This window comes from Camellia sinensis, chromosome 9, assembly GCF_055761805.1.
Source record: "Camellia sinensis isolate YWXY chromosome 9, ASM5576180v1, whole genome shotgun sequence".
NCBI lineage: Eukaryota > Viridiplantae > Streptophyta > Magnoliopsida > Ericales > Theaceae > Camellia > Camellia sinensis.
In genome coordinates this window covers 198911319-198923718 of record NC_138969.1, presented here as the reverse complement: position 1 = coordinate 198923718, position 12400 = coordinate 198911319, and the positions used below count along the sequence as shown (strand labels likewise).

Sequence of the window (12400 nt, the reverse complement as noted above, 5' to 3'; positions counted from 1 at the left end):
GTGAGTCTTCATTGAATCCAAGACTGTTAATATGGCAAACAATGGGTAACAAGAATTTAAGAATTCAATCAGGGAATTTATCCATAGTTTTCTGCTCATCTCTTGAAATGTTTGATTTTCAAAATCATATTTTTGTATTTTTTTAAAAAACTTTTTAGATGCACATGCAACTAATAAAAATTTGAAAAATTTCACTAAAGATATACCTTCTTTTTTTATTTTTTTTTCCTTTTTTTGCAAATTACACTAATAATTCTTGTATTGTCTTTTGTGTCATTTTGGTCCCTATACTTTTAATCGACTCAATTTTGACCCTTAATTTTAGATTTTGTGTCAATTTGGTCCAATTGATAACGTTATTAGTGTTTTTAATGAAAAATTATCACTGAATTGATTGAGGTTAACTCACTGAGTTGAGTAAGTTTATAATTTGACCCTTAAAAATATCACAAACACCACTTATGTGCATATTTTTCATAAAAAAATACTAAGAATTGTAACTAATTGGACCAAATTGAAACAAAATCATAAATTTAAAGTTAAAATTGAACCAATTAAAATTATAGAGATCAAAATAACATAAAGACCAATACAAAAATTACCGTCGTAATTTGTCATGTCATTTTAAAAAAATAAAATAAAATTTCTTCACATATATTTTGCGTTTTATATATATGTAAAATAATTACATCTAAAAAACAAAAGAAAAAATAAAAGCTAACTATAATATGAAAAAACAAATCCACTAAAAAAACACACATTAAAAACAGAAAGGCCCATATAACAGTTCTGAATGACAGAAAATGTTTGGAAGCGTTAGAAAATGAGTTCTAATAGTTTTAATATGTGTGTGGTCCCCATCTGATGTGATATTTTGACCTTATATTTTTATTTATTTATTTATTTTCACATCACTAAAGCTTAATTAAAATTTTAATTTTAAAGAGATGAATCACTGCTGTTTGAATGACCATATCTTTGTGGTTGTGAATGGGCCGGTAATCTTGAGGATCCAAACAATCTGGCCGATGTGGAAAAAAAATGTTGACGTTTGCTTCACTATAATTCTTGTGTTACCATTGAGTTCAAGATACAAGTTACCATACAATTAATTTGAAAGGAATAAATTTGTATAGTAAAAAAAAAAATACTCAAAAAATATTCAGAATACACTTTGCTATTTCATGACAGATAGTGAGCTATATATTTATCTCTTTTTTATCTTCTTTACACATTTTAATAATTAGGTGGGGTGCACCATGGAATTTTTTGAATATTTCGAGTTCATAAATTACTCATTTGAAAACAAGAGTCAGCATCAGGTTGAGCTAGCCTGCAATGTGGCAATCCATGCCCGCCCATGGTATGCTGGACCAGATCAAAAGAGGTTACTATTACACTTTATTTAAATCTTAAATTTGTGTAGAGAAAAAAAATGGAAAAAATATAACAAAAGAAGATGGACTGGAAAAAAAAAATGTAAATTTATGTTTATTTTGTGGTTAGGTGAGGAAAATGATAGGAAATTGATAGATTTCTATCATGAAAAATATATATTTGTTGTTTGATTATTCATAAGTATATGTAATTTAATTTCTCTTGTAATTTAATTTCTCTTGTATATGTAATTTAATTTCTCTTGTATGTATATGGAAAATTGAATATCTAAATATAGAGTAAAAAAATTATACAAATTTAAAGAAATGACAATATATGAATGTTAATGACTTAACAAAAATATTAATAGTTGTATTATGAATAAAAAATACATAATAAAATCCAGAAATATTTTCTATACGTTATCCACTATATGTCTCAATTTGTAAAAATTTTATTTGCACTTTTTACTTATGAAAAAGTATGATGGCACATTTAATAATAAATCATTCAATAAAATATATTAAGTTATAAAATAGATCTCTTTAGAACCTTCACATAAGGAGGATATAAATTTTCACACGAGAATAAAAGTAAAATTTATATAAGGAGTAAAAAATTTCCATACAACGAAAAAATCCCTACTCATGATTATTACAAAAATAAATAAATAATGACCACTAAATATACATTGCTAATCACAACAACTACCTATTGCAACAATGAATTATTAATTGCAATTAGATTTACTTAAGTATTAATAAGAAGCCAAGTTCCACTCTTGGGGGCAGAATATTAAATTTTTTAGTGGTTTTAACATTGATCTTGTTGGGGGTGAGTAATGAGTTTCGCTAGTGTTTTAATGGAAAATGCGGCCTACACCCAGTAATGGGCGATCCCTAGCGATCCCCAGCCCACATGGTTGTGGGTGATTGGCATGAAAGAAAAAAAAAAAAAGAAAATTGATGAATGGCACTGCGCCACGTCACCGGGGGTCGACCCAAGTGGAAGTATGTAGCATTGTTGGTGTCTTAATGATAGATTCCTATTAATGAGTTAGATTAAATCAGGCCACAATCTGTTACCTTGAAATCTGAAGATACAAATATCGTGATGACACTTTAAAATATTATTATTATTTTAATTTTTAGATTTAAAAAAAAATGTTAATAAGAAGCTTCTTTTTAAAAAAAAATAAATGGGGCCCAAAGCCCATACCCTTTAAGTTTAAAGAAAAAAAGACTTTGTCAAATGATGACGTGACCTTCACACCCTCCATTAAACCCACTTCTCATTGGACCACTTTCTTAGCATCTCCCTTACTCATCGGAACACCACTCCACTGTTTTTTTTCTTCTTCTTGTTTTTTTGTTACCAATAAAACATCATGGCAAATTATCATTCTTTTCTTTTCTTGATTCTTCTTTAATCCAAGTTTTTATTATTTCTCATCACATCACACCCTTCTTTTTCATGATTCTCTTTGCTTCTCCAATTATAATTTCATTCTCAATAACTCATAATTGCTAATATATATATATATATCTTGAGGAATCTTTAGACACAGATTCATAGTGGTTTCTTCTGGAATTGGTGGGTTGGGGTGTCAAAACTGTGAAGTACAACTCATGGGTAATGTCAATGGCAGAGAAGATGGTGCATCTGGGTTGGAGCAGGAGGGTGGTGGTGATGATGCGCAGGATAGCATGGCTGCTCACGGTGGTGCGCAAGTTAGCTACCGTCCTTATGGTGATGGTGAATTGATGCCTCCTATCCCTGGTGCTGCTCACTCTCCATTGATGTTCACTCCTCAGGCCAGTTCCTTCTTCAAATTTCATCCCTTTTCACTACATATCTTGTATTTGTCTCTGTAAAAATCTCTACTTTTGAATTTATATAAAGTGTTTCTGGAATGTGGGTTTGTTAATGTGTCAATAGGTAGTTACTGGATCTGTGGAAAAAATTATGCAACTTTGATGATGGGCTTGATATTATGAAACCCTTTTGGTTGGGGATTAATTTTTTTCTTTTTCTTTTCTGCAATTGGGTATGTTATACTCCCTCTACCTGTTTGATGAATGTCTCAAAAGGACTTTTGGGGTTTTCATAGGCCTTAAAAATTCTAATTTCTTGTTTACTGAGTTAAAAAATTGAGAAAAAAAAAGACAGTTGCTTAAGACATTTTTGATGGGCTTATTCATTAACTTTATAGCTTGTTCTTTTGATCATAAAATTGATGATTGAAGTTTATGTATGATCAATTCATTGAGACATACTACCCTTAGGAAGTGTTTGGTTCACTGTAATGATTTTAGATAGGTATGGAATGACTTTCTTGGCCTTCCAATGGAATGACCATTCTTCTAAATTGGTGAATGGTGATTCCAATTTCAATCTAAATTCCTTTCCTTTTTACCGAACCAAACATTCCATTCCAACCTCATTCCATTGGACCAAATACTGGAGTGTGCATGTGACAACCAAATGCTGGAATGTATATTTTTTTGCAACTTGCTTACGAAAAACTTTTTTGCTGAGTTTGTGTAAAAATTTATGTATTATTGATTGATATTGATGTTAATTAATATATTACAACTCCTATATAACTCCTATATATAGAAGAGAAGATGGTAGTAGGTGTAGCTGGTAGTGGAGGTGGTAGGTGAAGTGGGTGGTAGTGGAGGTGGTAGGTGTGGAGTGTGTGATAGTGGAGGTGGTAGGTGGAGAGAAATTCTAACAGCCCCCCGCAAACTCAAGGAGGATAGAAACTAACCAACTTGAGTTTGAAGAGAGGAACAAAACAAGAAAATACATAAAAATAATAAAAAAAAGATAGGAGACACTGTATGGTCGTGTCAGACCATTGGTGAAGACACTGGATGGTGGTGTCATAACGTTGTAGAGGACACTGTATGGTGGTGTCATAACGGTGTAGATGACACTGTATGGGGGTGTCATAACGTGGTAGAGGACACTGTATGGTGGTGTCAGACCGATGTAGAAGACAGTTTATGGGGTCATGTCGGACCGTTGTAGAAGACAGTTTATGGGGTCATGTTGGACCGTTGTAGCAGACAATGTTGTGACAGTTGTTGTGACAGTTTACGGAGTCTTGCTGGACCCTTGTAGAAACTAACCGGAATCAATGTCGGGACAGTTTACAGAGTCTTGTCGGACCCTTGTAGAAACTAACCGGAATCTATGTCGGGACAGTTTACAGAGTCTTGTCGGACCCTTAAAAAGTCGCACCCTCAAAAGGTGTGCCCAATCTTTCAAAAGGCGTGCCATCAAAAGGCGAGCCCAAGTCATAAAAAGATGTGCCGGACATGATGGCGAGGCACGTGAGTGCCTTGGTTGGCGTGCCCGTTTGTCGTCTGGCGGCAAGTGGCGCGCGATACGCGTGGCTGCCTCGACTATTTAACCAAGGTTGAGGCGGAGGCTGTGCAAACCAGTCTGAAACCGCCGAAAATCCTTTGAAAAAACTCTTCCGTTTCTGAGAAAGAGATTCTGGAACACTCTGTTGCCATTCTGTCACCAACCCTTCCGAACATTACCAGTCTGAAATTGCTATTTCGCTGAAACACTTAGCAACCCAAAAAACATGGCCTCTTCTTCCCGTCCAGCTACCCAGAACCTGCTCACGCTCTTTCCAGAACTGAACGAGCCCACAAGAGAAATAACTGGTGCGGTGGCCAGTGAACCTCAACCAAACACCTCTGGTTTTGCTCCATTGAACTTTCCGATGCGGTCGGTGGAGCAAAAAATGGCGGTGCAAACTGATATTGAGGCTAATCAGTATACTCTGAAGTCATGCGTGGAAACCATGACGGCAGTCACAAATTTGTCGAACCGGCTGCAGAGTAGGACAAATGAGGTGCAGCATTTAAATTCCCAGCTGGCTCTGCTCCAACACATGTATAAGGATGCGCGAGCAGAGATAAGCGTGCTAAGGGCAGAAAACAAGGAGCTGAAGCGGAAGGCCACCGTGATGTTCCGATTTGGAGGGCCGCCATATGCTGCAGTGGAGGAGCAGGGGGGAGTGAACGTGCTCGGTGGAGTAGGAGGCACGGAGACAACACCGGCAAGGGCCGTCCAGGACGGAGGCAAAAAAAAGAGACCGGCGGAATAGGCGAAGAAGGGAGGTCGGTGGTTGGCCGGCTGCAGAAAAGAAAACAAAGCTTTGGGTGTTGTTGTATTTTTTTTTTTTTTTTTTTTTTTTTTGGTGTAGAATGGTGAGCGGGGTGAATCCCTGATATGAATAAAATAAGTGTGTTTTGCAAATTCGAATGGGAGGTGTGGTAAGGCAGAAAAACAACTGGAATGAATGTAGTTTTTTTTTTTTTTTTTTTTTTTTGTGTAAAATAAAAATGTAATGGAAAAATATTTGAAAATGGCTGGCTCACTTTAAGTGGAAAAGTGTGTAAAATAAAGAAATAAAAGAGGAAAGTGAGTGCTGGTGTGGTTAATGATGAAAGTTGGGATAAGATAAATTATGTTGAGTCGGTTGGCCATGTGGTGGATTGGGAGAGTGGGTGCAAAGTGAGAGAGAGAGAATGGGTGGAGAGGACACTGCCAAAGCAATAGTCTAGTGTGTAGGTCAAGTTGAAGACCAACAACGCCGTGTGTGTCCTCCCTTTTTCAAATTCACTTCTCAAAAAAAAAACCTTAATACACCTCTTGAGTCCCATTCGATCATCATCAATTCCAAACATCACAATCAAATCGCTGTTTCGAATCAAACAGATCAATGGCATCTTCGGCAGATTCATGGGTCAGAGAATACAATGAAGCGGTAAAACTTGCAGATGATATCAATGGCATGATTTCTGGGGAATGGACCGGCGAGGCCAGCGTTGGAGAGATCGACCGAGCTGACTGAACCCGTGGCCGGGTCGCAGGTGATGCCGGTCCAGTTGCATGGGGTGGCATCGCGGTCGTTCCAGTCGGAGAGAACACCGTTCGGGTCGGACAGACCGAGTTTGACTCGCTGGAGAAAAAGTCCATCTTGACTCAGTGAGAGACCCAGATGGGGTAGAGAGAGAAGGAGAAACAACAGAGCTAGCATGGCTGTGATATAGATTTCTGTTACTGGCATTGCCGTAGACATAGAAGAGCGAGAAAGCGCGGGAAACGTGATTCTGAGAGTTCTGCGTCAATTGGTTGAGATCCGGCGGGCGGTCAAGGCAAGGTTGCCGCCCGCCGGAAGGCGAAGAACACCAAGATCTTTAACCTTGCTCTGATACCATGTAAAAATTTATGTATTATTGATTGATATTGATGTTAATTAATATATTACAACTCCTATATAACTCCTATATATAGAAGAGAAGATGGTAGTAGGTGTAGCTGGTAGTGGAGGTGGTAGGTGAAGTGGGTGGTAGTGGAGGTGGTAGGTGTGGAGTGTGTGATAGTGGAGGTGGTAGGTGGAGAGAAATTCTAACAGTTTGTGCCTCTGTAATGAACTTAAGCTAACCCGCATGTAAGTGCAAGTTGAGCATCATGTTTGTATCTATCCTGTTATTGATTTTTCCCTATGCTCAGTGCTTCCTTATACCTGCTGCTGTCTGTTTTTTCGCACAAAGAAGTTACTATTTTCATCTATTGGTTTTTCATGGCTTTCCAGATCCCAGTACTTCCACTGCAAAGACCCGACGAGATGCATGCCCCGAGCTATTCATTGATGCAAAATACAACAAGGTATGAAGACACTTGCAGTGAGCAAGGGATTCCCACAATGATTACATGGAGCTATGATGGGAAGGAAGTTGCTGTTGAGGGCTCGTGGGATGATTGGAAGACAAGGTGAAAATTGGTTTTTCTTTTATTTCTAATTTTAATTTTTGCATTGTGAACTATAATAGTAGGGGTGACCATTGGTTCAATGGTTAAGACTTGACCAATAATCTTGTGGTTAATCTGATGCACTCTTGTTTACCCTGTTGGTCAGAATGCCTTTGCAGAGATCAGGGAAGGATTTCACCATTATGAAAGTGCTTCCATCGGGTGTTTTCCAGTACAAGTTTATTGTTGATGGACAATGGAGGTATGCCCCTGACATGCCATGGGCCCAGGATGAAACCGGCAATGCTTACAACATATTGGATTTGCAGGTAATCTCCATCTCTTGTACAAAAAACGTGCAAAAAGTAGAAAGAAAAGGGAATCTTTGAATTTTTTGTATAGTTGTTTGCTTTTTGGCCTTTTTAGTGAATTTTTGACTTTTAGACTAAAATAGATGGTTGCCAAATGAGGCCTAAATTCACCAAAATGTTATAGGTGAACTTCTTGGGTCTGCACAGGAAAATCTTTATTGCGAAAGAGCTTCACCTTGGGCCATATGTTTGATAAATTGTTTCTCTAGTATCAAATTATGTCATCTCACCAGCTTTCTCATGGTCATGTAGTGAATTTCTCTTGAATGAAGTTGTTCTTGCTTTCTATGCAATTGTTGTCCTCTTCATCGTATCTTCAAACCATTCTAGACAACTTCCCTCATCTTGCTTACACTGGTGGTGCTTCTAGCTTCTTATTAGTGGATTTTGTTCCTATTTTGTTATTTCAAGGTAATTTTTGTGGAAAAAAATTGAATAATGGAAAAGGGATGGATAACATAATGAAGACTGCATGGATAAGCTATTTATGGTGTTAAAATATATGTAAATTTCAGAGCATTTTGGGATATGAGTTCAAAATTCCGAAATCTAAACTACAGTGTACAAAGATAACTGTAAAGTTAAATATGGTGTTCTAGATTAATCCTCTCTGAAAGAGCTAACTTCTCTTAAACTCCATTTCTTTCTCAACCTCTGTGCTTTTTTTTTTTTTTTTTTGTTCCTTCTTTTGGGTAAGTAACATTATAGCCATAAAAGAAGGATATATAATGAAGTTCAACACACATCTTTGTAGAGAGCACAAAAATAAACAGAACTGAACTACCTCCTCCTCTGTGCTTCTGTTAAGGCTGAAGAATGTAATAATTGAGTAGTGCTGGCCTGCTGGCATCTCATGCCCTAAGAGGTTATGTAGGGCACAAATGGCTGAGGTAGCATATGACCGAAGTGAGGCACCATGTTCTATGATGGATTACCTCATAGGTGCATATTTTATTGTCCAAATCTGTACTGTCTCTGAGTTTCGGTTGTCACATGTTCAGGTGCATATTTCTTAATTCTCTTAGATGTTGACGACATATAGGATGACATATGTTAACAAGTTATACTATCATGTTGGCATCTAGCTTTGGTGTTAGCTACGAATTCTGCAGTCACAGTCAGGAAACCACCTTTACTTTAGTTGCCGAGGGTTCTATTCTAAAAATTGAGCTTGATTTGTTGTAGGCGGATTGTGATTTTCAACATCCCAGAAAACCTTTATACCCTAGCAAATTACGTTTTAGAAGACATGTTACGAAACATGGTACAATGTAGTTCTAAAATGGTAAATTTAGCAGTCCAAAGAGATGCTAAAAGTTGTTTCCGATATATTTCCTTAAAAAAATAATAATAAAAAAATTCAAATATAATGAACCAGAATCTGCGGTGAGCAAAGTTTTGACATGACAAATATAAAAAATAGTTCATAATGCTCATAGAAATGTGTTGTTACATGATTTTTTTTTTTTTTTTTTTTTTTTTTTGGGGGGGGGGGGGGGGTAAAAATCTACATTAGATTAGAAGTACCTTAAATTCTTATAGTGTAAACCATAGAAGTACCTTAAATTCTTATAGTGTAAACCACACAAGTCACCCCTATTTTAACCACAATTTAGAGGTTTAGTAATAGTTTTACCCGCCAAATCCATGTAAAGTATTGGTCTTGAGTTACTTGGGACTGTCCTAAGTAAGAAAATAGGTGGCTGACATATTATCACAGGTACCTGATTTTGGTAACATGTGCAACTCGTCTTAAATAAGGACATTAAACCATTTTGGATTGCAAATGCCTGACTTAACTGGGCCCACTTCTGGCAGTCCAGGCTGTCCACTGCAGGACTTGTAAACTTGAGGGCCCAAATTGGTCTTTGAACCTAGGAAACCTTATTTGGTGTTCGACACTGATGCTTATGGCCATGCTACCTTGAATATTAGGATGAATACAAATCTTAGGTTATCCAACATTTGGCCCCCGTCAATTCAGAATACAGATATTCACATAGCATCAAATTAACTAGTGTCTACCCTTCTAAGAGGGAGAACAATATTGGCAGAAGAAAAGGTCATCAATTGGTGGCCGTACATGTAGATGGAAAGCTCTGGCATACCATCCAAAAAAGTAGGCATACATGTAGAAAACACACGTTTGGTGGGTTTAGTTTGAAGTGTGAACAGTCCATCCAAAAAAGGGATTTTGTTCTCTACTATAAGCCTAAGTTTCTTTTGGCCAAAAACTTTCACCTTATTGACCGCTACTATTTTGCTAATTCGCAAGGGTGACCTAGCTCCACGTTCTTATATAATCTTGTGTGTATTTACAGGCACAAATGCATATATGTTTGATGACCTCAACAATGACCACTTGATACAAAGATTTCTAAATTGAAAATAACGATATTTGCTGGTGTATTTTGCAGGATTACGTTCCAGAAGATGTTGAAAGCATCTCTGGTTTTGAACCTCCTCAATCCCCAGACTCGAGCTACAACAACTTCCAACTTGGTTCTGAGGATTTTGCAAAGGAGCCACCGTTGGTTCCTCCACATCTACAAATGACTTTGCTCAACGTCCCGTCCTCCTACGTGGAGGTTCCACCTCCTCTTTCAAGACCTCAACATGTGGTGCTTAACCATCTTTACATGCAAAAAGGAAGGAGTAGCCCATCTGTGGTGGCACTTGGTTCAACCCATAGGTTTATTGCTAAATATGTGACAGTGGTACTCTACAAGTCCATTCAGAGGTAATAATTAAAAAAAAAAAAAGAAAAAAAAAAGGCATTAAATCTGCTTGGATGGTAGGTTTTTTTTTTGTTTTTGTTTTGCTGTTGTTATGTAATTGATATAATTATTAAAGGTAAATGCTATGCTGATGGATTGCGAGAACTCTAGAAAAGAGTCATTAAAGTAAACTTGATAATTTTATGTGACAAAATGCAAATTCTTGATCACATTTGCGCTGACCCGTTATTTACACGTGCTTTCTCTGCACTGTTCTGTTGTTCTTCCTCTATACTTGTTTGAATGGAAGAAACCCTTGTGTTCATATCGCTGACTTGTAATTCTCTTGCAATTGGGAAAGGGAAAGCTGGGAAAGAACGTATATATATATATATATATAGATATATGTATACTAATGTGGAAGAAATATGGTGAATTCTATGACTGCTCTGTTTGGTGAGCATGTATTCTGGTTGTGGAGTTTTTGTATTTCTCATTTTAGATAATGGTTCAGGCACATACACAAGCTTGGAGGAACATAATTGTTGATTATAGGCTGTCTCACTATTTCTTATAGCAGTGATTTTCTGGATCACTCCTGAAATAGGTTGACCAAAGAACCTTTTATTTGGTCCATAAATGGTTCTAAAATGAGAAACACGAGACCCTTTTTATGCATTTTAAAACATTTCTCAGTTATTTCAAATTTCTTTTTCAACTATGATCACCTATTTCTAAAATATTTTGAATTGTAGTCTTGATTCAAACTAGTATCTTGTGAAATCAGTTAGCATTCAAGTTTGGTTTGAAAGTTTAACAACAATCTCCAGAATATGTTTGAATTTGGCTCGTTTACCGTTAATCTTAACAAGTTTTAATAGAATCGAACTTGAGTAGTTTGATTTTTTATATTGTATATAAACATTTAAATCAAGTAGTGAATTCTTCAAACTTAGCTTATATATAGTCAATGACTTGAACGAATTTTTAATGAATTGAACACGAGTTGTTCTTGATTATTTTAATTTGTCTAACAATCCTAACTTCCATTTCACAATAAATGAGTAAAAAAGCAAAACTGAAACCAAGAAAACAACAATGTTATATATGGAGAAAAATTAACCAAAAAATATCTAAAAATCTATGAATCGCATTCATTGGGGATGCGACTTATGACGGAGAAACTTTAACACTCTACACTAGTACTACATACTCAAAAAAATTATCCAAAAAAGTATCTAGAAAATTACATTAATGAATCACATTTATTGTAACAAGGGTTTTTGGCATAATGATTGTATAACACCACTTTGCGGTGTGAAACTGCAGATTCAACTTCTATAAAGAGAAATTTGATATCCTTTGTGATATTTATTTATCTCATATAAAAGAGTTGTATGTAATTATTTATTTCTTTCTAAGTTTAAGCAAGCTTGGTGTTTGTTAGCTTTCTAATTATTGTTAGACTTTGGATTGAGCAATTGGCCCAATGATCCATGTAAACTGTCTCTTGAGACTCTGAGAAAATCAAAGATTCAGGGTTCAAGTGGATAAATAAACTGTTTGTTGTAATCTAACTTACTAATCCCCTAACACCCTATTGTATGACCCCCAAAAAAAAAATGTTACTTTAATTGTCCAGTTTAATGTAGTATTTCTCATACTTGTAATTGATTTTCTATGGATTAACCAAAAACAAAAAAAAGAATCACATTCATTGTGAGTGGCTCACGGGGCACAAATTTTAAAGGGCAAATTACATATACCCCTTGAGGTTTGGCTAAATTACAAATACCTCCCTGAAGTTTGAGAAATTACAAATTCTCCCCTGAATGCTATATTTGCATAACAAATTAGGGGATAATTTGTTATGAAATATAAACCTCAAGAGGCAAATTGTTATGAAAATACAAATATCAGGGGGCGGGATGTAATTTCCAAAATCTCAAGGGGTATATGTAATTTAGTCAAACCTCGAGGAAGGTATATGTAATTTGCCCAATTTTGAATTTATCCTATACACTTCATTTTAAAAGTACTTTTCAAAATACAAATTTTGAGTACATACCATTTTTGCCAAGAAAATGATGTGGATAGTAGAGGCAGATTATGATTTACTGCAAATACACAAAACCAAAATAAAAACAGAGGAAA

The 12400-nt window shown here is 36.0% G+C and overlaps 1 protein-coding gene across 1 annotated transcript; it reads left to right on the top strand.

The window, feature by feature from the left end:
- Positions 1 to 2626: 2626 nt before the first annotated feature.
- Positions 2627 to 10476, top strand: LOC114307717 (SNF1-related protein kinase regulatory subunit beta-2). Its single transcript, XM_028253124.2, has 4 exons — positions 2627 to 3191; positions 7001 to 7179; positions 7325 to 7487; positions 9947 to 10476. Exons 1-4 carry the CDS (start codon positions 3006 to 3008, stop codon positions 10271 to 10273), a joined length of 855 nt encoding a protein of 284 aa, XP_028108925.2. The 5' UTR covers positions 2627 to 3005; the 3' UTR covers positions 10274 to 10476.
- The last annotated feature ends 1924 nt before the right edge of the window (positions 10477 to 12400 follow it).